This window comes from Drosophila nasuta, chromosome 3 (assembly GCF_023558535.2).
Source record: "Drosophila nasuta strain 15112-1781.00 chromosome 3, ASM2355853v1, whole genome shotgun sequence".
NCBI lineage: Eukaryota > Metazoa > Arthropoda > Insecta > Diptera > Drosophilidae > Drosophila > Drosophila nasuta.
In genome coordinates this window covers 13,136,118-13,161,081 of record NC_083457.1, presented here as the reverse complement: position 1 = coordinate 13,161,081, position 24,964 = coordinate 13,136,118, and the positions used below count along the sequence as shown (strand labels likewise).

The 24,964-nt window shown below is 38.4% G+C and overlaps 4 protein-coding genes across 4 annotated transcripts; 2 read left to right on the top strand and 2 right to left on the bottom strand.

The window, feature by feature from the left end:
- Positions 1-78: 78 nt before the first annotated feature.
- Positions 79-1,093, bottom strand: LOC132794437 (DNA polymerase epsilon subunit 4). Its single transcript, XM_060804894.1, has 2 exons — positions 813-1,093; positions 79-744 (listed from the first exon to the last, which is right to left on the bottom strand). Exons 1-2 carry the CDS (start codon positions 1,000-1,002, stop codon positions 455-457), a joined length of 480 nt encoding a protein of 159 aa, XP_060660877.1. The 5' UTR covers positions 1,003-1,093; the 3' UTR covers positions 79-454.
- An 82-nt stretch (positions 1,094-1,175) lies between these two features.
- LOC132794436 (KH domain-containing, RNA-binding, signal transduction-associated protein 3) lies at positions 1,176-2,916 on the top strand. The gene is made up of 6 exons (XM_060804893.1): positions 1,176-1,420; positions 1,478-1,599; positions 1,665-2,029; positions 2,084-2,170; positions 2,317-2,402; positions 2,641-2,916. Exons 1-6 carry the CDS (start codon positions 1,264-1,266, stop codon positions 2,778-2,780), a joined length of 957 nt encoding a protein of 318 aa, XP_060660876.1. The 5' UTR covers positions 1,176-1,263; the 3' UTR covers positions 2,781-2,916.
- A 2,565-nt stretch (positions 2,917-5,481) lies between these two features.
- Positions 5,482-10,513, bottom strand: LOC132792628 (uncharacterized). Its single transcript, XM_060802063.1, has 3 exons — positions 10,114-10,513; positions 6,748-6,927; positions 5,482-6,642 (listed from the first exon to the last, which is right to left on the bottom strand). Exons 1-3 carry the CDS (start codon positions 10,172-10,174, stop codon positions 6,353-6,355), a joined length of 531 nt encoding a protein of 176 aa, XP_060658046.1. The 5' UTR covers positions 10,175-10,513; the 3' UTR covers positions 5,482-6,352.
- A 4,498-nt stretch (positions 10,514-15,011) lies between these two features.
- Positions 15,012-24,906, top strand: LOC132791906 (uncharacterized). Its single transcript, XM_060801029.1, has 3 exons — positions 15,012-15,699; positions 24,126-24,323; positions 24,395-24,906. The coding sequence occupies exons 1-3, from the start codon at positions 15,630-15,632 to the stop codon at positions 24,715-24,717; spliced, it is 591 nt and encodes a 196-aa protein (XP_060657012.1). The 5' UTR covers positions 15,012-15,629; the 3' UTR covers positions 24,718-24,906.
- Positions 24,907-24,964: the final 58 nt, after the last annotated feature.

The window sequence follows — 24,964 nt, the reverse complement described above, 5'->3', positions numbered from 1 at the left end:
AAACGCCCAACGACAAAGTAAGTATGAAAAAACGGCTTCAATAAAACTAAAACATGCAAAACAAAAACAAAAATGAAGAAACATAAAGTTAAAGAAAAACCCAAATTTTCTCCCGGCTTCGTTGTAAATTCAGAGCGTTCAACGTTGTACACAAAAAATAAATGCGTATTTGAATGTTGTAACGTCGGTAACTGATCAATGATGATAATCTATAATTGTTTAATATACTACATACTTAATTATTATTTATAAATTATAACCCTCAATGTGCGCATTCACAATAGAATGAATAAAATTTAATACTTATTTTAATTCTACATACTTCTCTCTCTCACTGTTCGTGGAACAACAGACACTATCCCAAATAAATACCAATTATAATTCAACCAAACTAAACATGGCGTTTTCTTATAAATAACTTTATTATCACATAACTAAAATAAGCGAATTGTATTTAAAAATTCATGGCACCATCCAGGAACATAAGACTATCGACGGCGGATATTGCAAGTTCGACGTCTCTTTTTTGCACAGTCTTCTTCTTCGACTGTGCCGTATACGAGAAGGACTCGCGTGCCAAGGACTCGATAAACAATTCCACAGCCCGGGTTACGGCGAAAACAGCTTCATTTGATGCGATTTGCAGGTCTGGATCGAGTTTCATTATGTTGCGAATGCGAGCCATAGGCAACTGGGTCAATTTAGCTTCATGTTCGTGTTCAGCTGCCTTGCCACCGTTCGTAGCTAAAATACAAAGATACAATCAATTAATATGAAGCACATATCTGATAGCCACTGAGATATCTACTAACTTGCTTTGCTTGACTCGTTGCCGTTGGTGGCCACATTTGTTGTTGCGCCATCTTCGCCAGTCGCTTTCTCATCATCATCGTGGTCGTCGTTGCCGTTTTCGTGGTCCATCAACTCTTCACTCCCTTGCAACTCCTGAGCCAAGTCAGTCTCCTCCGTTAACTCATTTGGAAATAAATCTTCACTTGCCATTTTTTTTAATTGCCAATATTTGTTTTTATTTTGCCTCTTAATGCGCTACAGAAACAACGCAGACTGTTTTGCCGGCGCCAAAAGTATCGATATATTACTCTACTACACCACACCGCCAATCGATAAGAATAGTAAATCAAAAAGTATCGTTTGTCGAAGCCATTTTCGATAGCATGATAAATTTTGTGCGAAGAAGCAGAGTGTGTTGGAAACTATTATACAGAATTTTCACTTGAATTTATATTAAAACGTTTTATCATTATGGATAGTTCAAATAGTGAATTTAATGAGAAACCAGCTCCACATGAGCATCAGCCACGTTTAAACGAAGTGGCCCAAAAGTTCTTGGCCGATTTGGACGAGGAGCGTCAACGTTTGTCCGCCGAGTTTCCATTGTGCGCCCTGTTGATTGACGAAGGTGCGATTTGTGAACAAACAACAACAGGCTATTGTGATTAATTAAAATTGCTTGCAGCTGTGGATCGTGTTTACTGTACTGGTCGCATTCCCGGCCGTGAATTCTATGCAGATGTCTACAAGCAGAAGCCCATGAAAATCACGCAGAAAGTGTTTGTACCTGTTAAACAGTATCCAAAAGTAAATGTCAAAGACGCAGCATGATTACGAATTTGTTGAATGAATTTCACATATTTTGCTTGTAGTTCAATTTCACTGGCAAAATCTTGGGACCCAAAGGCAATTCATTGCGCCGCCTGCAGGATGAAACACAATGCAAGATTGCCATCAAAGGACGCAGTTCGATACGCGATCGCAGCAAGGAGGAACAACTGCGAAATTCCGGGGATCCTCGCTATGCCCATCTGCAGAAGGATCTCTTCCTCGAGGTGAGCACAGTGGCAACGCCAGCCGAGTGCTATGCTCGCATAGCGTACGCTCTCGCCGAGATCCGTAAGTATCTAATTCCAGACAAAAACGACGAAGTCTCCCACGAACAGTTGCGTGAACTGATGGAAATGGATCCGGAATCTGCCAAAAACATACACGGGCCCAACCTGGAGGCTTACAGGTAAGCATTGTTGATCAATTAATGAACATGTAGTAATCATATTTGTAATTACAGATCGGTTTTCGATAAAAAGTTCGGCGGCAGCAGCGGTGCACCGAAATACTTGAATCTTATCAAGAGAACAGCGGAAAATCCGCCCGAGTAAGTTACTTGTAAAGTATAATTTTAAATAATTATTTCGAAAGCCACGGATAACGATTTGAACTCGCTGCAACGTCGATAATATTTGAGCTTTTGCCTTTCGTTTGAATTTTCCTCGATTGTTGATTTCTTGTTGTTATTTCTAGAGCGGAAGAGGCTGAGGAGGTGGCCTACGAATACGATCATAGAATGGCCAAGCGTGGGGCTCCATCTGGATATGAATACACCAAACGTAAGTCAATTCATTAACCAATCTTTTCTTTTAGATGTCCCTATATATGTAGATTTTGTATCTTTTATTTGGGCTTTTGGGGTAAACACAAATAAAGCTGATCAAATATTAAATATGCATTTCAACTGAATGACTACAATTAATTTTACCATAACAAATTTTCTATTTATAACTTCATGTGTACCTACTCGATTCTAATCTCGTATAATATAATATAAAAAATGCATAAATTTTATAGCACGCCCATCAATAATACCAACAAACGCAGCTGCATATAAACGGCCTCAGCCCTATCAAACTGACATGAAACGTATGCGCGAACCGCCCATCAAGTCTTATAAACCCAATACGTATACCATACTCAAGAAGTATAAATAAACGCAAGTGATCAGAGACAAAAAAAAAACAAATTAAATATGAAATTACATATACATACAATAAACCTAATGATAATACTACAAACAAAATGATGTAATAGTTAAAAAAACGAAAACAGACAAACAAAAAAAACAAATAAGAATAATAATATTAATGAATAATTTATATGAAAAAATCGTTTCAATTTGTTTTGGCCTTGGGCGAAAACAATTTTGAAAAGAATTACCCATGCCCAATGCTAAATAAATATCAATAATAATACATAAATGAAATGGAATATACATACTTATAAAAGATTTTAATTGACTTCCAATTCAATATGAAAATATGAAATGTTCACGTTCCGCTCATTATTTCAGACACTGTAAGTATTTTTCATATTTCTGTCCCTGAAGCGTCGTGAGCAAAATCCAAAAGCCAATCCATTACTTTATTACTTTCAAATTATATAAATAAGTAAAATAAAAACAAACGAAAAAAAATCGATATCAAATAAAATATTTAAAGCAGCTATAAATATATTTGATTATAATAGATACTTAAATAAAAGCCCCTCACATGATTTTTGTCACTAGCAATAGAAAATATAAACCGAAATATATAAATTATATAACTGAGCCCCGTTTACCCAAATTGTTTATAAACCAAATGATTTTCTGATCACTTTAAATATATTGAATTATCAATGAAAAAGTTAAAGTTAATAACAAACAAAAATATGCGCATATTACAATAAGTTAATAAACATTTATAAAACTATTAAATTTGAGTGAATAAATAACATGCTCAGCACAATAACAATCATTTTATATTCAATGTAATAGTTTTTGACCCAACTAATTACTTTTCCAGCTAGCTGAGATCATTTGTTGAGAACAGCAAGTTGCCAAGGATTATCACACTTAAGATCTCAGCCAGTTATTGCAAGTAATGAAAATTTATGTATTTAATACCATCAAGGTAAAGGAGAAAGGTACGTACGTTATTGTAATTTAATAAAAAAAAGCACTGAATTTTTAATAAATTCTGAATTAAACAAAATATTTACAACGTTGACTTTGATTTTAGAATTAAGATTTTATAATTGAAGCTTACACATTTTGAGTGTGCTCGACTATGAGCTATCCCCTAACAATTTTCAATAAAAGCAAAACAGTTAAGTATATCAAATTAACATTATGTTTGGAACATCGATATACTATGTCATTCAATTAATACCATAGAGTACAATTACAAGATATTTAAAGAAGACCCCGTTTTTTGTTATATGGAATCATTTTTAAAATTATCTGTATAATTTTAAGCTGATAGAAAACATTTCACGAGCTATTTAAATGTCTTGCTGTATGAACTAAAAATCGTGCGTGGGCGAGGCAAAACATAAAAACTTAATCTGTGTTGGACAATAACAACTGCTGTTATTGCTCTATGGCTTATCGACTCTGCAATCTAGTATTTCGTACGGACGGATGGACATCTCTATGTAGAGTAGGCTGTTAATCGAGACTATGTATACATTATAGGGTCGGCGACGCCTTCTGCCTGTTATATACATTTCCTTTCTATCCTATGGGTAGCAGATGTAAAAATAGTTCACAAGTAATTTAGCAATAAAATATATCTTTAATAATCTAAAATATTTGTTTCTTATTATATTACAAAAACATATTCATTTGGTTCTTTTAGCTGAATATCTTAAAACTAAATTGATAATTGTATAAAATTCAAAACTTCATATGTGGGCATGACTCCTTTCTTCTTTATATCGTGCTATGCCCGATAATATATATTGCCTCCTGTAAAACTTGCGATCCAGATCTGTTTTAGAGTTTCCTCGTGTTGGGTTTGTGCATTCTGATATTGTTGTTCCCTCTGCAATCGCTCTAGGATTCTGCGATAGACTTCTGCTGCTGTCTGCAGCTGATTACAGCGACTTTCTTCACAGTCGCTCTTGCCACTCTGTAGATAAACCGGCGCAGTTTCAATGTCTTCAGTTTGTGGAATCATCTGCAGTAGAGTTGTGTTGAATGATTTGAATTGGTGCTGTGTGAAATGTGTAATTACCTTTCTTAAATGCAGCTGCACAGATTTTTGGATCGATGACTAGAAGTGTGTCCTGGCTGCAGTTCCGTTCTCGACTGTCGCCTGCAGGAAATGAAACATGTTTCTGAGCCGCGCTTGGCTTGCGTCGCTGCCACAGTCGCTGTCTCAGTCGGTCGGTTCCACCACCCTGGCAGAGTTGTGGTTCTCTGGTTCTGTTTCTGCTTCTGCTTCTCTTAGTGGTCGTGGCCCATTGTGTTTGCCTCCGTTGCCATATGGCTGGCATGTCCTGCGCACATTGCGGAATTCCTACCCACAAGCTGCAGCTGGCTAAAGGACCTTCAGCTCGTGTGCGACAGAGTACGTCGTGCTGCTTCCCTCTCGCTTGCAACGCGGCGGGTGTTTTTTCGTCTTCAGCCGCCCCTATTCATTTCGGTTGTCAGCGAAGAACACAGCGTGCCCTATGGATTTCTATAGCCCCTATATAAGGGTGGGTTCGCAGTGCCGACTGCAACACATTGAAGAAACACAACAATATAAAAACTGAAATGTTCGTTCTGCATTGATTGCAACACAAACAGTTCACTCATTAGCTCATCAGCAGTCTGCATCTTCAGTAGCCCAGCTAAACGGATAAAGGATAATTCAATAAAACAGCAGATCTTGTTCATAGAAGCTCATTTTTATTATACTCTTTTAGGGAATTGCAAAGTTACTTGTAAGACACTAAAAAACTGTTCAACAAAATACTATGTATATATGTATGAATACAACTTAAAGCTTAACATAAACTTGCTTGAGATACTTTTTTGAATCTTCGTTACTCTTGAACTTATTATTCTAAACCAAAGACCTTTGTTATGGGTTCTTTCAATGATTTAGAATACCTTCAAGGCATCGTTTCTATAATTGAACTTTAAAAATGCTGCAATAAATTTTATCTTCCATTCTAGCTTTATTATCTTAAACTTTTTTTAGTTAAATATGTTTTATATTCTTTGAATTCTAAGGCAAATATTTATATGTTTTAAGGCCGATTTGTTGCGTTATATATTTGGTTAGGCTTGCAGAAATGTATTGTAGCTTTGAGAGCAGTTTAGAAATTTGATATAAAGTGTGGAAATAAGATAATACCTTTGATAGTCGGAAAAGTAGTAGCTTTAACATGAACATAAACATACCGATGTCTGGACTCGTATACTATATACACATACAAACCATCTAAAATTAGACACATACTATATATATTGGAGTATATATGTATATATGATCTCTTAGGTCTAAACTACTAGTAATAAAGCAACACCTAACATTTAACTAGATAAGCCATCGTCTGAAGTCCCACTGAAGGACAACCAAGGAATCCTTAACTCGAAAACAGGCCGAACAACAACTGAAGCTCCAAGCTCGCCTCTGACTGTGCGCAGTTCCAAGTAATTACAATACATAGATCATAGTTAGTCTAATCCTACTGCAAGGTAGTTCAAGTGCCGGTGGTGCAGTTGGTTAAATGTGTGCCACATGCATGCCCTTCAGTAGCGAGGTGTTGCAGGATGCAGGAACGCCGTGGCAACCACAAATATGCAACCCATCACAGCTGGCCATCCTATGGATGAAGCACCACTTGTGGCCTGGTACTGAATGGTGACATATCGTCGCACTTCGTACGGATGAACTAGACAGGAAAAGTTGTAATGGGTGGCATTCTCCAGGGGTACGGTCAGGGTGAAGTGATCGTCGATGGTGATGTCTTTGGCCAACGACTTGTTGCCGGAGGAAATCGCCGATTCATCCCGATACCACATAATCACATGATGATTGCCTGAATGAGTCGAAAACACAAAAGCACGAAATGTCGTAATCAGTGTCAAAAGTCTAAGTTGGAGGCGGGTGATGAGTAACACCCATTGAATTTTGCGTATCCTACCATTATAGTTTTGAACTGGGCAATCGAGTTTCACACTTTCCGCACTGCGATTCGCATAGACAATGGCGTGCCCCTCCTTAAAGAAGGCTTTTATGGGGGCCTCTGTTACCTTTTCCAAATTTCCGGGCTGTTGCGGTGCTTCAGTGTCATCGTAATAATCTTCGACAGTATGGGCTGAAACTGTGTGAGAGAGAGAGAGAGAGGGTTATATGGATTAGGTTTTATTGGCGGTAGCTGAATGAACTGGGCGAGGCAAGGTCAACACACGAGAGATAGCTGTCCGTACACCTCGGATTCGGCGTAATTAAGGCCCAATTATGCATTGGGAAAACCACTCTACAAACATTTTGAACAAATCTAGAGATTTTCGTGCCGCGCGATAATCGAGCTTATCCCCCATATATCAGAACTGGGCCTAAGCTTTGGCTACCACTTCCAACTTCCCTGACTCGCCCCCGACAACGACGACGACGAAGACGACAACATAAAACCATTAGGAAAAGGGCGCAGCTCCAAGTGGCAGCTCCACAGCGTGTCAACGCCCATTTGTATTGCGGGTATTCGAGTATACTCGAATACACTCACCAGCTCTCACTCACTCGAATACTCCCGTGTCTTCACATGCCATGTCACAGCGCTTCGAGGTCACCATTCGTTTATGGAATAACAGCTTCTGCACACGGGAATTGTCAGTCAGGAGTTTTCGGGATTTCATCGGACATCGGACATTGGACATTGGGGCACACTCCCCCATTGTCGACACGGACATGGACACTGTGTGGATATTCTATTGATTTACGCCAAGGTTCTTTAGCGACGCGAGTATTCAGAACTCACATTGAAGAATTCACCCGTATGTATTCGAATTGCTTGCGTCATTTGCACTTTTAGTCCATCATCGCCTCTTGGTCCCCACAAATTGGCAAACGTTTATAACACACACACACAGCGTGCCATTTTGTGGTTATTAGTTTAGTTTATTAAGACACACACACATGCACACGTATTGAATTGGGTCAGTGGCTCAGCTATTGGCCAAGTCAACAGACAAACAGACAAAACTGTTCCTTAACTATACCGTCTTAGTTTATGGGTTTCCTTCTTAGTAAAGTCACTTGCCAAATTAAGATAATAAGATTAAATTGAATAACCTTTAAGGTGTTTATTTTATGGACCATTTCGCATTTTGTGAATCCCATTTTCATATTTATTACTTTTAATATGTTTTCTATAAATTAATCAGCTTCTCTGATTGAATATTATATTCATACTATCAGTTCAACTTTTATATTAATAATATTATACCAATATTTTGCATCTATCCATTTTCTAAAGATTTGGAAACCTGCTGATAAATAGCATTTCATACTTCCGTGAAGCTTCTGCTGGCTATCTTTATACTTTCTTTGGATTGGATAATTAAGGAAATCGACTAATTTAATTCACATATTTATTGTCTTAGTCAGATTCTCCTCCTTATTGCCGCACTTTATTAAATTTTATATATCTTTTCTGAATAAAGCATAATTCTAACATAAATTTCTCTAATTAATAGTACAACTTTTGTGCATAATAATTTCAATTTCTTTACATGCAACTTAGGATATCTAGTGCAATGTCAAAGTCAATTGACAAAGAAATTATCACTTCAATGATGAAGACATTGAGTAAAAGTTATTAGTGAATAACAATTAACTCGTAAAGATATTCATTATTGTTGGATAACCCCCGCCTCGGATGCGTATTCATTTGGTCAGCTCCGGTTGGGTCTCCCTATGGCTTAATTATTCAAAGCCACTTTAATCATGTTGATATTTTTAACAATGTGCTCATTGCCCCATTCCATGGATGATTCTGTCGTTGGCACTAATTTGTCTATACTCACACACACACACATAAACTCACACTTACACACAATAGATACACATAACAATGTACAACAGTGGCAGCTACAAGTGGGTTCCAAATATAATAAAAAGAATAAAAAAAAAAAAATTGTCATTCGGCTGCCAAGACGCGTTTCCCATCATCGTTGTTGTTATGTTGGGCTCATGTTTGCGGCGGGTTTGTAAGGAAAGTCACTTCACTTGTGGCTCCCAAGTACGTGACCATGATGTAGATAAGTGTTTTTTGGATCTCGAGCCATACGGAATGGCGAATATGTAACTTTATATGCATACATACGCATTATTTGAATGCTTATTCATAGCTATTCTAATAAACTATGCGAAATTTGTGAGTCCAAGACACGTCGAAGGCGTTGTGCCTATTAATGTCAAACGATATTATAATTTATGCTTATGCGCGTTTATAGTCGAGGTGATTAGTCACCGTAGCAAAAGGAAGTAGTAGATAATTATACTAAACTCGTATTAAGCAAATTTAATATGGCACCCAAAAGTATGCAACACTTTTTGTTGGATGCACCAAAGATCAGTTGACCTGATTTTGCTTTACAGCTTATTTACTTTAACACATCTTTAATTCCTAAGCAACAATGCTTTAAACTTAAGTAAACAAACACACTATCAAAGACTGTCATCTTTATCTCAAATGTAAATACGAGAAATGCATAAAATGCAGTGTAGTTGGTTTTTGGTTCTGACAACAGCAGGGTTAAAGCCAGAGGCAGGGCAGGGTTAATCCATCGATTTCTTGAGCGTTGCACAGTCAGCAGTTTGTATGAAATGCATGTGCTACAAATGGCTTATATGTATAAAACGTAGCCACTTGGTTTAAGGACTCTCATTTTTTCTATATCGCTGAGCTGTAATCTTGAGATTATACAATGCGTATGCATTGTCGAGTAAAGAAAATCACAAAGTCTATGTTCACTATGGCTATAGAAAGCGACACACATCAAACACATTTTATTTGATTCACTCTTGACAGAGATTTGAACAGAACATAACAGAACTCGTTGTCCAATTGGTTGATCTGTCAACGTGACGTATGATTGATAAGCTAAAAATGGGTGTTCATCTCATTATGCGTGGCATGTTAATTGTTAATCAGAAAAAACAAACCAAATGGCTGTTGATCCCAATTCAATGATTTTCTATATGAATATTGTTGCTATGTGTTTTGTTTTGGTTCCAGATGTAGTCAAAGCTAATCTATATAGTCGCAAAAAGTCTGAATGCCAAACCCGAAAACAGATGCTGCTATAAATACGTACGAGTGCGTATGAATGTTTGCATGAATGTTTGTGCGTGGACTTGCAATATGCTTAAATAATTCTAAAATTAATGCCGCCGAGATTCGAGAATATTAAACAGATTTTAAGTGTATATGAAATGATGAGTTATGTATTAATCAGTTCAACTCTATCTATAATGTATTTTGAGGATGTTCTTCACTTCATACCTGCCAGATGCAGAGATGCGATGATAACTGACAGCAGCAGCAGATGCGTCATTGTCGGCATTTTGTTTGTTTGGGGCCAGATAATATAGATGGCAGAAATGTAATTATGATAATGTCGTGTAGTGTCCAAATCGAAATTCTTTTCACTTTTCCGCTCTGTTGTTATGCTTTTTTTTTAGCTGTTGTTTTGTGCGAAACAAGAACCGAGAGACGAGAGAAACCCGTTCACACTCAGCGACACTGAGACACTAAAAACTGTGCGTGGGTTGTGTGCGACTGTTGCTGTTGCTGTTGCAGTTGCCGATGATGATGTTGCCGATGTTGATGCTTTTGCCTTTTAGAGAGTAGCAGCAACGGAGCGGACCACGAACCGTGTTGTACTGACTGCTCGCGAATGCCAAATGAACTCGAGGAGCAGCATAACAACACAACACACGACACACACATACACAGAAAAAGGAAATAAACGAAAACTATGCGAATGGATGATGACGATGACTCACACGGCACAACGCGCGCTCGCAGACTTGCTGCCCAATTGGAAATTTGGCGCATTTTCAGCTCCAACCATGTGTTCAGGATATTGGAGATGCACAGCTATTTCCATTTCTCACTCAGTCTCTTTCGCGTCGCGTCGCGCTCTAAATGTTCTCACTCATTCGACAATCGCATTTTAGCTTCCCCATTTCGTATTCACCGCATGCCCATGCGCAAATGATTCCATCGACAAGCGAAAAAAAAGAAGAAAACAAGCATAAAGAAAGGGAGCCACAAAATGAAGTTAAAGTCGCGATGCAAGCGAAAAATAACAGCAGCAACAACAACAACAGCAATCAACATGTCCCCAGCCAGTCCGTGGCCTAAATGTCGTAAAACTTTTAACTTATGAAGAGTATTCACATATACTCACAAACTAACAAACTTTAAATTCTCGCATTGTGTGACGCCTAGGTCAATGCGATAGCATATTATCGGGTTCTATTGAAAAGAAATCATTTGATTATATTTATAGAGTTCGAGGAAATTAAAGACCCCATTAAGGAAAAATACTTAAATTGCAGAATGTTTCTGTAAAGTGATGCTTCAACAATGCCAGGCTACGTAAAATGTATGATATACTATAGAATATAAAGATTTAAAGGAATTAGGTAAAAGTACTTAATATTCATAGTTAATAAATTTGCTTATAGATACATGAGCAAATTATGAAATGAAGATTTCTTTTCTCACACATTATAATATTGAAATATTTAAAAATTAGTATTTAAAATGAAAAATTTAGTATAATAAATAAAAATAAAAAGATTATTATTAAAGAAATACGATTCTTCTTAAGATTGAGTTTAACCTTGATAAGCTTTATATTAGACGATAAATTTTCTTAGAAAAATACTTGTTATAATATAAATATAATTAAAATCATTAAAGAAAAAGGAGCTTATTACTCAAATTGTTGTAACAAACAAATAAAAGAGAAACAACCGTATTACTACTAAATATTATAATAATAACAAAATAAATAAGGTACAAATATTTAAATAAAATTAATTCTCTTCAAGGTTAAATTACATGATGCATTTCCTAGTAAAATAATTGTTATTATACCATATTTATTGATATGGTGTTTAACTATTTAAACAAGAAAACCAGCTCTATTATTAAATAGTTTATGACAGCTTGAACCTGTCACAATCAGCATCAGCAGCGTATTTCCAGTTCGTTAATCACACGATAATTGTTCTCTTCGAATTATGTGAATGGAAAATGTATGTGTGTGTGTGTTTGTTTTTCAGTGGGAGATTTAAAATGCTTTGGCGCATTTGCCAACACTTCAAATTCCAAGCAATTAAATTAGTTGACGTTGCCATGGCGGTGTCGTCGTTGACGATGGCTCCTGTTTTCCACTCATCACGAACTGCTCAATTCGCGGAAGCCGCAGACAAAACAACCCCCGACCAAAAGCACCCACACACATAAAGAGATGTGGCTGCGTCGCGTTGCCAACTATGTCGAATATTGCCGACTGTCGCTCTCTTAACAATGCTGCGCTCTCTTTGCTGCTGCATGCTGCAGTGGGCAAAGGCGCGAAGGGGGGAATGTGATACAAATGGAGTCTGCGCGACGACTAAGATACAAAGGCAAACGTACTAGATGCAGATGCAGATACAGATCTGTGTTGGGTTCTTAATGCTGACAGCGCGCAGCTTTTAACTCACAAGCACACACGCACACACCCGTATACACACACACATACACACACACTTTCATACACAAATTGTCGTTGTTGTTTGTTTGATTAATTTGTTTCCAAAGTTGTAAAGAAAATTCTGGGAAATTTGGTGAATGCCGCCGTCGCCTCCCAACAATGTGAATGTGTGGTTGTTGCTTGTTGTCTACGTGTAAATATAAATATTTGATTAATATCCTCTGGATTGCTGGAGCTGCAGGCGCGAACATGCAACATGTGCACTGTACACTGTGCACCGTCTTCGTATTCGTCTGCCACAAATCTCAGACAATCTCTGCCGCTGGCCAGACGTGGACCCCAAATCTGCATTTGCGGATGTTTACAAACTTGGCACCCAAGCGCAGCCAACTCCGCCATTCAACCAGTTGCCCCCCCTAAACAGAAGACAACACAAACAACACACACTCTAAATGTGTGTGTGTGTGAATTCATAATGCATATTGCAAGCTGAGGAAGGAGAGAAATACTCGCAATCGTACAATACACACTTTGTTTTATGGTCGTAGATTAATTTTAATTGTTTGTTTGTCTCGCTTCAGCGTTGAACATATCAGCAAATGTTGCATGTTGCACATTACATGTGTCCACATGAGCACAAACAATTCGCTGTTGCTGTTGCTGCTGCTGTTGTTGCCACTGTCAGCGTCATATCTTGCCGCTGCAAGTGCACTCTCGTATCCGTAGGATGCGTTTACAACAACAAAACGACCCCTAAATGAACAACGTCAACGGCAAACCGCAGAGTCAACCACACAGACGCCATGCCACTCCAGTTTGTTGTAAGTAAATCACAGTGCTTACCAAAGGCAATCAACGGGCTTCCCATACAAATCGCTGGGAACGTCGCGATTTCATTAAGCAAATGCTCCAACTGCAACTACAACTGCAACTGCAACTGTATCTGCGACTTCATCGTCAACTGGAAAATGTATCTCGGGATGCTGCAGACATTCTGAGAAAGTAAGAGGAGAAGGCGGAGTAGGAGTCAGAGATGCAGCATGTGGAGTTAACGAGCATGAGACGATTCCATATTTGCACACTGAATGGGAGGCGCTGCCCAATACAAAGAATTTAGCACAAGAATGCTGAAATGAGATAAACATGATATAATTACATTTCTTATGCCATTTCGAGTTGAATGCCAAATTAATTGCTAACCGATTGCCTCAAATTTAACCTACATATGCTTTGCATGGATATGAATCTTTTTGAGTCTTTCGGAGTGTGAGTTTATGGGTGTGTACGTGTATTACAATCAAAGATACAGTTGCATTCTTAACTTAACTGCGGCTAATTAATTATTCATTTGTGTGAGGAGAATACTTATTTCATTTAATGCAATTCACTTGCATTGTATATTATCTTATTTTCATATGCTTATGAATAAGTATATATTTATGTCAATACTATATATTTAGATTTATGCAATTTCAATTCTAATCACAATACTATTCAATTTGTTTATTTTATTAACAGACTTTTAACATATTTCCAAGAATTGTGTACAATATATTTATTTTTAACTGAATTCTATTCTACAACATTCCTAATGTCTTTCATTTTATGACACATTTGCAATCTTGCAAATTTAAAATAAAATATTATTGATTTTTCTTATAAAACTAATAAAAAGAGACTGTCAGAAACAGATACTATAAAGTATTTGTTTCAAGCAACAAACTTCTTTAAATATTAAATGAATGAAGTGAAATGAATTTTGTTAAGTTGCGTTTTCTTCAAAATTATTATTTTCGCCAAACTTCACACATTTTCAACTTCAAGCAACAGCAAATTGCAAATCCAACGAATATAACTTGACTTCCCTGAATTAGAAAAACCAAGAACGAAAACAAAAAAGAAAATGGACAGTAAATAACCGTCTAGAAGCGGTCTTGGGCACTAGAGGGTTAAGATATTGCAATTTCAATTTTATTTGAATTCAATTCTCATTTTTATGATGAGTAAATTTCTTGGCATTAAATTCAAGATCTTTCGCTATCTAAATTCGAGATCTTTCCATTTTTGTGTTGTATGCTAATAATACTTTTAAGTTATTAAAATTTGGCAATTTTGATTTCAGTTCCTAACACATTATTTTGTTAAAAAAACATTTAATTTGTATTTTGAGTATATTTATTTCAAAGCATTCTTTGAGAAATTTATATTCAATTCCATTTCTTAAATCTATTCTAGATCTTTCATGATGTTTTTCGCTTTTTGCTTGGTTTGTTAAATTCACTTGTAAGCTATTTAAATTCCACTATCATAAATGCAATCTAATACTGCTTTTCCTGTTTGTTTATTTTGAAAATGTTCCTTTCTTTTCCTGAGTGTGCATTTATACGAAAATTTTGTTTCACAAACAAATTCTTAACAATAATTCATATTTTTCAAGTATCCTATAAATAAGCTTTGTGAATATGTTTTATGCTCAGCATATTTCAAATACTTGGCAATGCCAACAGCCAATAGTTCTGCTTTTGCTTTGCTGGTATTTCAATCAAATACGCGCTGCTCTCTCTTAGTCTATGCTTTTCAGGTTGTCGCTCTTTTTGAATGGACTGCTGCGCTCTCTTCGACTGCGCTGCCTATCGTTCGGTCTCACTCTACTAGCGGCGAACCCGAGCGCAGTGGCCGACGTCATTTGCTTTCGTGCTCTTGTAACGAACAGTCGGAATCCCAGCGACACGGCAAAGCCGAAACAGAAACCGAAAACGAACCGAAGCGAGCCGAACACACTCAGTTGGTAAAAGATTTTCATAAATTCGCGCCCTAAAGACATTCAAAAACAGCTACAAACGCGACAAAACGTTAGTGCAATCAAGTTTGGTGCGGAGATCGGAATTGTTGTTATCGGGCGACAAACTTACGTTGTGGAACTTTTTTCCCTCTGGATTTCAACACAGTGCAGTGTCAGTGAAAAGGGTCGGAAGCGTGAATGAGCCACACAATTTAAGCTTAAATCGAAATCATAACAAAAAGAATAATAAATCTCCGGAAAAAAGTGCTGAATTCGAGTGTTTGTAGGCCGATAATTGGGACGCTGAACTCAAATTAATTACTCGGCAATAATTTTCTGAAAAATCACAAGAATAATAAACAAGCGATCGAACATAACTAACAAAAGACGCAAACCAAAGCGAAGACGTGTGACATAGTTTTAAAAAAAGAAGAAGAGAGAAAAAAAAACAGTTCGGACGAATTGAGAATATTTCGAAGCGATTATCATACAACTTTCGAGTGTCAAACAGTTAAGAACGCTACCAAAATGGTGTCGAGTCGATCCCTAAATAAACTCCTGATGTCTGCAGCATTATTGATCGCTGGCTGTTCCCTGGGTAAGTCCGATCTATCTACATATAGCATATAGTATTAAAGAAAAGTGCAGCGGAAATCTGTTGCAATTGGGGACGGCGAAATGACTTATGTAAGTGAAGTGGGCATAATCTAATCTCTGTGATTATTTGGGACCCTTTGAACCGACATAATCGCCATACATCAGATTCCGATTGGAATGCGTTTTTTTTTTTTATTTTCGAGCATCTGAATCTAAATAAAAATGATTGTGCGCTTCTCCGACTGAGTTGCTGTCGCTGGAATGTGGAATGTGAAATGTGTAGCACTATTTTTGACCTACATATGTTATGTTATGTATGTCCACTATTAAGCATACAACACGCATGCCCCGAACACATTGAACTTTGAGCATAGTACAGACAAAAAATCTCTCTTGATTCCAGAGGATTAGACAGTTTTTTCTAAGAATAGCCCCATGACAATCCTGAGTTGTTATTAAAAAAAATTTGAATGTCTCATCATCATCTGCAAATTTAGAAACCCCACTGAGTCATCTAACAAAATTTAGTTGCAATGAAGCAAATGATTCACATTTTGGGTAAACCGCATGCAATATTTTAAACTCTGAAGACGGATTGATTCATCAGGGGGAATAAATTAAAATTCTAAGACACACACGAAATGTGAAATTTGTCACAAGTATTCAAGCATTCTTTTGATGGATTCGTTGTGAATTGGAAATGACACTCGAGCGTGTTGGCATCAATTAACATTAAGCGAGTTCCGCGTCTAAAGGTTAATCTTTCCTTGAGCTATTGCTCAATCAGCTCATATATATGCCATGAGTACCCACTGACATTAATGCTACCTGTTTGGGTGAGTACTCAAACGATTCGATTCGATTCGAGTTGAGTTGAGTTGAGTCTCTGGCGCGCTTTTCAAAACAGTAAAAATCCATAATTTATTGGCGAAAGCTGTCACATTAATGCAATTATTTATCACGATCAATAGACAGAGTGCAGCTTGCAGAAATGGTATAAAACGATATGAAACAAAGTGAAGCCAACACTCCCTCATTCGTGTTTTGCTGGCTGGCACTCATTCAATAGGAAGTGAGTATGCCAATTTTGAATGAATGGAAAATGCCGCAACAACACACACAGCGACAAATGAAGAGGGGGGCCAAGCTCAAGGCAGGGTGAGCAATTCATTCGCATATCGGTTACGCTGTTAATTATTCCATAGGTGCCTAATAGACAACAACAACAACAATGGTTAACAACTACAGTGTCTACATAAAGGAAGTGAGCAACTAGGCGGAAAACACAAACAACTTCGGACCAGGTAGCTGCAGACACTTCTTGGCCAGGGATCGAGTGCGAATCGCGACAGCTTCTTGGTTTCGGTTTAGGTTTCGGTTTGAGGGAAGCGTGAGAATGTGTGTTTTTTATTTGCACACATCTGAACGCTAGGGGGCGCCAGTCAGCGCATCCCTCTGACTGCGTTCAATATGTATTTCCTTTAACCCTTTTACGTTGGCCATAAACAATGCGATTGCAATCTCAGATAATGGCATTAAGAGAGCGGTGCACATCGTTCCTTTCTCAAATTCGAAATGGCCATCAATTTTTCACATTTTGGTATTATAATATAATACTATGTTCGTCTGCTCTTTTTTCTCCCTCTTCGAGCTGACATGGGTAAATAAGCCAAATGATCTGACCTTATCGCGTTGCTCTTGTTTGTCTGTCTACCTTTGCTTCGCCTTGTTGGATCTTCCCTCTTTCGCATTAAATTTCACAACCGCGAATCCGAGAACTGAGCACAGAGGATAGACACAGCACACAGCACACACAAAGCGATCCTCTTCTCTTTCGAGGTTGGGTCTCTCTCTGTCTTTTGCATAATTCTGTGGTATTTGCATACGCATTTATTTTGGAATCTCTGACTCATCGCAGATACATAGATCTCTGTTCCTCCTTGTTGTTGTTGTTTCTGCTTTTTGTTGGAATTCTTGCGACTGCAGATACGAGTTTTACTGCAGTCGCTTCATGTAAGCCGCCCGATTCATGACTATTCTCCCTCTCTTTTTCGCTGTTTACTGCATGGCTGCATGCTACAGATGGGGGCTTTGTGGTGTGGGGCAAGAACGGGGCATGCCGCCGTCGTCGTCGCCGCCAAGCGGCAAAGCGAGTTAAACAAACTCGTAACCAATTCTCAACAATTAAAGAATCAATTTACTTAACTGAGCTGGCGAATTGTCGTTGCTGCTGCTGCTGCAGTTGATTCCCTCCTGCTGCTTGCTGCTTGCTGTTGTTGCTTCTGCGGTGCGGGTGCCGCCGCTTCGAAGCGGGGTTTGAGAGGAGGGAAGATAGACAGTGACTCGATTGCGGTCTCGGAGTGTGCGCACTCAAGTGGGGCAGCATTCAAAGGCGGGTATTATTATTTGAGCATCTGTTGTTATGGTGACTCCCATGTGCAACCCAAAAAGACGAAACGAGTATTCATTCTGTCTGTACATAAGACACAATTCGAGTACTCACTCCTCACTCACTCTTTCTCTTACATTGTATATAAATTGTGCCACATTAAAACATAAAAATTAATCGTTCCGATCACAATGATAATGAAGAGCTGCTCAGGCTGTCGCTGTCGTTGCTGCTGCTGATGATGATGATGATGATGATTCAGCTGCCACAGAAGCCAACAGAGTACAATGACTGGAAATCAATCTATAAACAAAATGATATTATAAAAGAGCTTAACTGCGCCCATTGACAACTATTTGCCATCGATTTGACTCTGACTTCCCATTGTTGAAGGCAATCAATTCGAAATTTGACACCCTTTTCTCTTTTGTTTATATATTTAATTTAATCAAGCAACGTTTACAAGCATTTTATCAATGAAATCTCTACAAGCGGGCATAGTAAGAAAATAAACAGAATTGAATGTGTGTTAACTTTCGTTAAGTGATTTGTAAAACATAAATAAATACAGAAATTACTTAGAATCTTTTATTTGATTCAAATTGATTGGCAGAGAATATATTTCCAGGAATTTGAAATTGTATTTAAGCTTTATTAAGGAATTTCTGAAACTTAAATAAAAACTGAAATTATCTATAGTATATTTTATATACTGAATTTTGATTCACCTTTAGGATTTCCCCTGAAATTCTTCAAATATATGAATAAGATCATTACAAACAATAATTTGTGTAGTATTATTCATCATTCTATATTTTCCTTTTTTTAAAGATTTGTTTCAAGAATAAATTTAAAATTAACTCTGATTATTTCTAGGAAACTATTGATTGAATTTTCTTCTTAAAGCAAAAATTATTTCTATAAAAATGTTTTTTTTTAAAAGGTTGTAAAGAATTTACATGTGATAAAATAAATTTCTTTAAAAGAAAACAATACAGAAATAAAATAATTGGAAGTAATTTGTAATAATGGAACTTTTTTGATTGATTTCTCTTGGTTAGTTTTCCTTAAATGGCTGTCGAGACTTTTGAATTCTCTCTTTTTGTTTAATTGATTTGAGTAACACACTAAATTCCCTTGGCCTTAACTCAATGGCAATTCGATATCGGTCTCCATTGATGGGTCTTCGCACTCTACAATTATGTATAACTATTACGCACACACTCAAAAACACACACACACACACAAATACATAAAATATAGTCGCACTTGAAAGGGAATGGACGTAGCATAGTAATAAATTACATAGAGGAGAATAGAGCGAACGAAAAAGAAATGAAATAAAACATAAAGAACTACAGAGAGTTGGCTGCCTTTTGCGCCAAATAGTTGGCGGTGCTGGATAAGGAGTGCCGCATATTAATTACATGCCACACAGCCACTTGAATGGAACACGAGCCCTGAGCCAAGCCAACCCAAGCCAAGCCAAGCCCTGCCCCAATCCCAATTCCAAACCCAAACCGAATGAAGAGCGATTTAATATGCAGTCGACGTAGTCGCTTTGCTTGGACTGTGCTCCAAGATTCGGTCATTGCTAGTGCTGTCTACTTGCGCCTATTTGTTGACCTATTGGATTTTTGTGGATACAACATATGCTATATATGTTATGTATGTACATATTCATATATATACAACTTGTAGCTTTTGGCTATGTGCCCGCATCGCGCCACTTGCCACTTGCCGCTAGTTGCGACTTGCGACTCTCTCGAAACTCGCGTCTTGCGTCTCTTATAAGTGCCGACACGTGCACTTTGTTGAAACGGGAAACGTTGTCCATGGCTCCCCGATACCCATTCCCATTCCCATTGCCACTCTCAACTCCCTTCGATTTGAAGGCGATGGCTGGTGGCGCTGATCATAAAGCTGACGGGGCACGCACTGTGTGGCAGGCAGCAGGCAGAGGCAAGTAAGTGAAATCAATGTTCTGTCTGAACTTCTATATTTGGTTAGTGTAAGTGCATATGCATGTCGATATGTTATTTATGTGTCGTTTCGTACTTTCATTTCAATTACAAAACGAACTCGAATTCGTGTTTGCATTTGAATTTGAATTGCGCTGGCCACTTGATCACATTTGTGGCCCGCTTCGTTTCAATTGAATGTCGATTAACGACCCTTCTTCGCCTTCGTCTTCACTCGAAATTCATTTTGTAACTGCAAGTATAAATTATATATTTAAGTACTGCGATTTGCATTTTGCAACGCACAGCTTGCCATAATAGCCAGACAAAATGTTTAAAGCAAACATCTGCCATTCGATTGGCAATCCAATTGCCAATTCAATCCCCTTGGCGGGGCACAGGACACGCGGCCTTTCAACTCTAATTGAATGCGAATATTCTCTTTTGGGTTGTGCATCTGTGTGGGTTTTTGTCAATGGGTTTTGGGAACGGGAGGCTGCTGCTTCTTCTGCACATCTGCCTGGATCGATGCGTAGGTAGACCTGGTTTTATAGCCATGGTTGTGTTGTTGTCCCTCGGGCTGTAACCTGATCGCTTTCACAGAACCAGAATGCCATTATCATTATCCGCTTCGTTTCATGTCTCTATCTGCCACCACGCCACACACAAACAGCATAATTTTCGGCTCGTATAACGCACAGTCAGTCAGTCCGTCAGTCAGTTAGACATTCAGACTGCCTGCCAGTTGGCCAGACAGGGCAAACCTGGACCTCAAGTCAGGGTCAGTCACGTAGGGGCTAACTCGAAAGTTGAAAACCTGAAAACACAGACGAAACAACGAGTCAGACAGACAGACAGGAGATCAAAGATCAGAGCCACATCGGAGCACTTTTAGGCTGCACTCGCGGCTTATCAGGTAGTAAAAATGCTGCACTTGGATGATTCCAATGACTGGCAACTCTAAACTGGCAGACTGCAGGCGGGTCCCAGGGGACCCAGCGACACAGAACTCAGAACTCAGTGGTCATCGTCATCTACTGTCTAGGGTCAGCTTTGGGGGTTATTAGCTGAAATTTTCAGAATCATTGTGCTTATGATAAATTGATGTTGGCCTAATTCTGAGTACCAATTAAAACAGGAAAGCAACAACAATAATATCTATGTAGTAGATGAGCAACAATTGTGTTATCTTAAGCATTGAAAACATGACAAAGAAGCGTAGAAATCTTTCTCATGAGAATCCGTATTTTATTTGTTGAGCATTACATTACAAATCCAATAGGAAAACTCGAATATCAACTAATACTCTTTGGAATTATTTGGCCTTATAGCAGGATTTGATTAGCACTTGATTACACAGTGGAATGTGGAGCAATATCATGTCCAATAATTCAGTTTAAACAGTATTTATTTACGGACACTTAATATCGTGGGAAACACGTGTTTTTTGTGTTCGGCATTTTGTTTATTTTCCTTCTCAGTTTTTTGTGTTTTTTTGCTTGTTATTATTAAACAGTTTACCTTCAAAATTTCAACACTTGATCGAAGTGTAAACACAATTTTCGGTTCTTCTCGCTTCATTGAAAGAATGCAAAATAAAATGCAAAGAAGAAGAAGACAATCCCTCAGCTGCTTCTACTTATCCCATATATCTTCTGTTGTCGTCCACATCCTGGTTCATTGGCTTTTTTTCTGGGAAGCACAATTGCTTTTGTTGTTGCTCTTGCTGTTACTTCTTCTGCAGTTTTATGTGCCAAGTTTTACGACAAAGAAAAGTCGATGGGGTTAATGCGTTCGTTACTGTAGTGGTTGTGGCATCCGTATCCGGGTGAGTTAAGCATTTGTCCAAAAGGAATGCATCTTTCTCATCGCATTTCATTAGCATTCTTTCGAAATACATTTTGGATAATGTTGCGGTTTAGCTTCGTCTTTTTCTTCTTTTACAAAGTTGAAGAAATTATTGAGAGATGACAAGTTCAATCACCCTATATCCTATAGCTGCTGAAATTGAAGTCGCTTGACACCCTGCTGCTTTCGTTAAGTTTTACTGCAATTCAGATTCTTCTGCTGCAAAGTTAAAGCAATTGCTAAGAGATGCCAAGTTCAATCACCCACATGCTGAATATACCATATTCGATAGCTGCTGAAATTGTAGTTGCTTGATACCCTGGTAATCCTATGCATAGGGTACTTTCGTTAAGTTATTATCTACAGTTCAGTTTCTTCTGCTGCAAAGTTAAAGCAATTGCTTAGAGATGCCAAGTTCAATCACCCACACTCTGAATATATTCGATAGCTGCTGAAATTGTAGTTGCTTGATACCCTGCTAATCTCAGCGTAGGGTACTTTCGTTAAGTTACGCATCAGCTGTGTAGTTTCATTAAGTAAGTAAGAGAGTTGCGCTCATTAACGAAATCAATTATGCTAACTGTGGTACTAGGCCTAATTGAATTGTAGTTGAAAGTGGTCAGCTATTAATTTCAAGTATGTGGGTATCTTGGTAGTCGGGCATGCTTGTGTTGGCATTTGGTGAACTCTTTGTTATTGTGCGAGTGTCCGAACTTTGTGTCTAGTTAGAATTTCAGCACGCAACGCTGCACAGCAAACGCGACAACACTAACAAAAGTGGCCATAATGAAGAGAGTGTGTCAGTGTGCAGACGTACGTATGTGCGTATGTGTGAGTGGCAAAGAATAACACAATAAAACGCATAGCCATAACAACAACAAGAGCAGTCAGCAGCAACGACGGCAACGGCGACAACAATAACAATAAACACAAGCAGTAGCGGCAGCAGTGAAACACACAAATGTAAATTTAAACTTTTTTCACAATCGTCCGATCGTCTGTCTGCTGTTTTCTGTCTCTGTCGCTCTCCCTCTCACACTCCTGCAGACACTTTGTCTGCGCAATGCGGCGCGAGGGTGTGATATGCTCGTGTCTGTGTGCGCGTGTGTGCGTGTGTGTGTGCAGTGCAGTTGTCAGTTGATGAAAATGGACATTGTTGTGAAATGTTTTTTCGATTTTGTGTCCACTGTCGACACCACTAAAACAAAGTAGCGCAGAGTGACGCCGCTGCTGGCGTCGCTGCTGCCGGCAGCACGGCTACTGCGGGCCATGGCACCAAATGTTTGGCCGCATTCAGCGCCTCTCTCCCCGTCTCGCTCCCACCCACAACATGTACATAGCATACGCATGCACATGTGGGTGCGGCGATCGGCCGAGCGACACGGACTTGGGGTTGGGGTCTGTTTTCTGTTTTCTCTTTCCATTCGCTTATTTTAATTTCTCGTCTCTCATTTCTCATTTGCCCCGTGCACCCAATTTTCATGTGACCCCATTTCCCTGAAATGTTTTCATACGACTTTGACAAAATGTATTCACGCAAGCATGTGTGTGTATGTGAACGCGTGTGTGTGTGTGTTTATGTAGGAGAAATGAAGGAAACGAAATGAATATTTGGAATTATGAAAAGCAGGGAAAAACATGCGAATTGCCTTAACCCAACAATGCAGCTGGTGTTCCCTGTCTGTCTGCCAACCGTCCCCCTTAATTGCATCCGTATCCGTTTGTTGTATCTCTATCTAAAGTAGGAGGATATGAATATGAGCTGCAAACTGTTTGAGTAAACATGAATAGAACTCACTCACTGATGAGCTGCCCTAATGCATTGCCAAAACAAAACACATATAGTATAGTATAGAATTTATATGGTACATCACGTCGTCGCTTCGGTTTTCGATTTCAATTTAATGCAGTGTAGAAGAACGCGATTAGCCGGCAGGAAATGTGGGTCATCAATATGCCACGCCCACGCCCATGCCCACAAAAAACAAACGCACCCACATTCACACCAGGCGCTAAACATAATGGGCTTTTTTTTTATGGTCCCTTTGTTTTACCAAAGCAATCAATGTTTTTATGGACTGCTCAGATCAAAAGGTCTCGTAAAACCCCATATAATGATGATCAGATCGTAAAATGATTTAAAATTCAAGGTGGCCACTATTACATAATTTTTTATTTATTATTCCCAATGAGTCCCCAATTAAAATATCTTAATTTCTCTGCTTGCAGTGTTTTCCTATCCATCGGGCACCGAGGACAACGAGGGCATGTTGAATGATGATTATGAATATGATGATGCATCGAATGTTCCCAGTCCACAGACGAAACCCGCCAAGGATATTGGACCACAGCAAAACATTAGTGTGACTGTCACCGGCATTCTGGGCGAAGAAGTTGTACTAAAGTGCGATACTAAGATCGGAAAAGGTTTGTAGGCAGAAATTCTTTAACTTAAATATTGAATTCATTATAATTATTCATATTCTTGTGTTAAATAGATACCGTCATCAACTGGTACAGAGGAGAGAAAATTATTTCGACTGGAACAAATCTGGTGCAGCCCAACTTCAGCCTGAACCCAAGCAATTTCGATTTGACCATTCTGAACTCAAGTCCCCAAAGTGCCGGTGATTATTACTGCACACGTTATCCCAGTGGATCGCACACATTCATCAAGCTCGTCCTGAACGAACACTCGCTGGACATAATTACGCCAGAGAGCTCGAAGTCATCTCAGAGCAGCATACATGGACTTGCAGCGACGCTAATGTGGTCTTTGTCTGCGGTATTCGTGGCAGCTCTGCAGCAGTATAAACATTAGATTTATTGGTAGCTTAGTATTACGCAGCGATTTTTAAAATGTCCCCTGGATGTGCTTAGATATATATACATTATACTGAAATTGCATTTCTCTCTCCCGATACTGTCTCCAAAAGCTAAATAAGCTGCTTAAGTCTTGTTAATCGTGAATTTCCCCTTTTGTAAAGACAAACGATTTTATTTATTAAAAACCAAAGTATAAACAGAAGACTTTTATTTCAACTTCTTATCCAATTGGATTTAATCGA

Bases quoted from the DNA above. Each gene is read 5' to 3' on its own strand.
- LOC132794437 (XM_060804894.1), bottom strand. From the start codon at position 1,002: ATGGCAAGTGAAGATTTATTTCCAAATGAGTTAACGGAGGAGACTGAC. The intron at 745-812 runs GTTAGTAGATAT...TTTGTATTTTAG, and splicing joins CAACGAGTCAAGCAAAGCAA to CTACGAACGGTGGCAAGGCA.
- LOC132794436 (XM_060804893.1), top strand. From the start codon at position 1,264: ATGGATAGTTCAAATAGTGAATTTAATGAGAAACCAGCTCCACATGAG. The intron at 2,171-2,316 runs GTAAGTTACTTG...TGTTATTTCTAG, and splicing joins ACAGCGGAAAATCCGCCCGA to AGCGGAAGAGGCTGAGGAGG. The intron at 2,403-2,640 runs GTAAGTCAATTC...TAAATTTTATAG, and splicing joins TGGATATGAATACACCAAAC to CACGCCCATCAATAATACCA.
- LOC132791906 (XM_060801029.1), top strand. From the start codon at position 15,630: ATGGTGTCGAGTCGATCCCTAAATAAACTCCTGATGTCTGCAGCATTA. The intron at 15,700-24,125 runs GTAAGTCCGATC...CTCTGCTTGCAG, and splicing joins GATCGCTGGCTGTTCCCTGG to TGTTTTCCTATCCATCGGGC. The intron at 24,324-24,394 runs GTTTGTAGGCAG...TGTGTTAAATAG, and splicing joins CGATACTAAGATCGGAAAAG to ATACCGTCATCAACTGGTAC.
- LOC132792628 (XM_060802063.1), bottom strand. From the start codon at position 10,174: ATGCCGACAATGACGCATCTGCTGCTGCTGTCAGTTATCATCGCATCT. The intron at 6,928-10,113 runs GTATGAAGTGAA...TCTCTCACACAG, and splicing joins CGCATCTCTGCATCTGGCAG to TTTCAGCCCATACTGTCGAA. The intron at 6,643-6,747 runs GTAGGATACGCA...CGACTCATTCAG, and splicing joins CCCAGTTCAAAACTATAATG to GCAATCATCATGTGATTATG.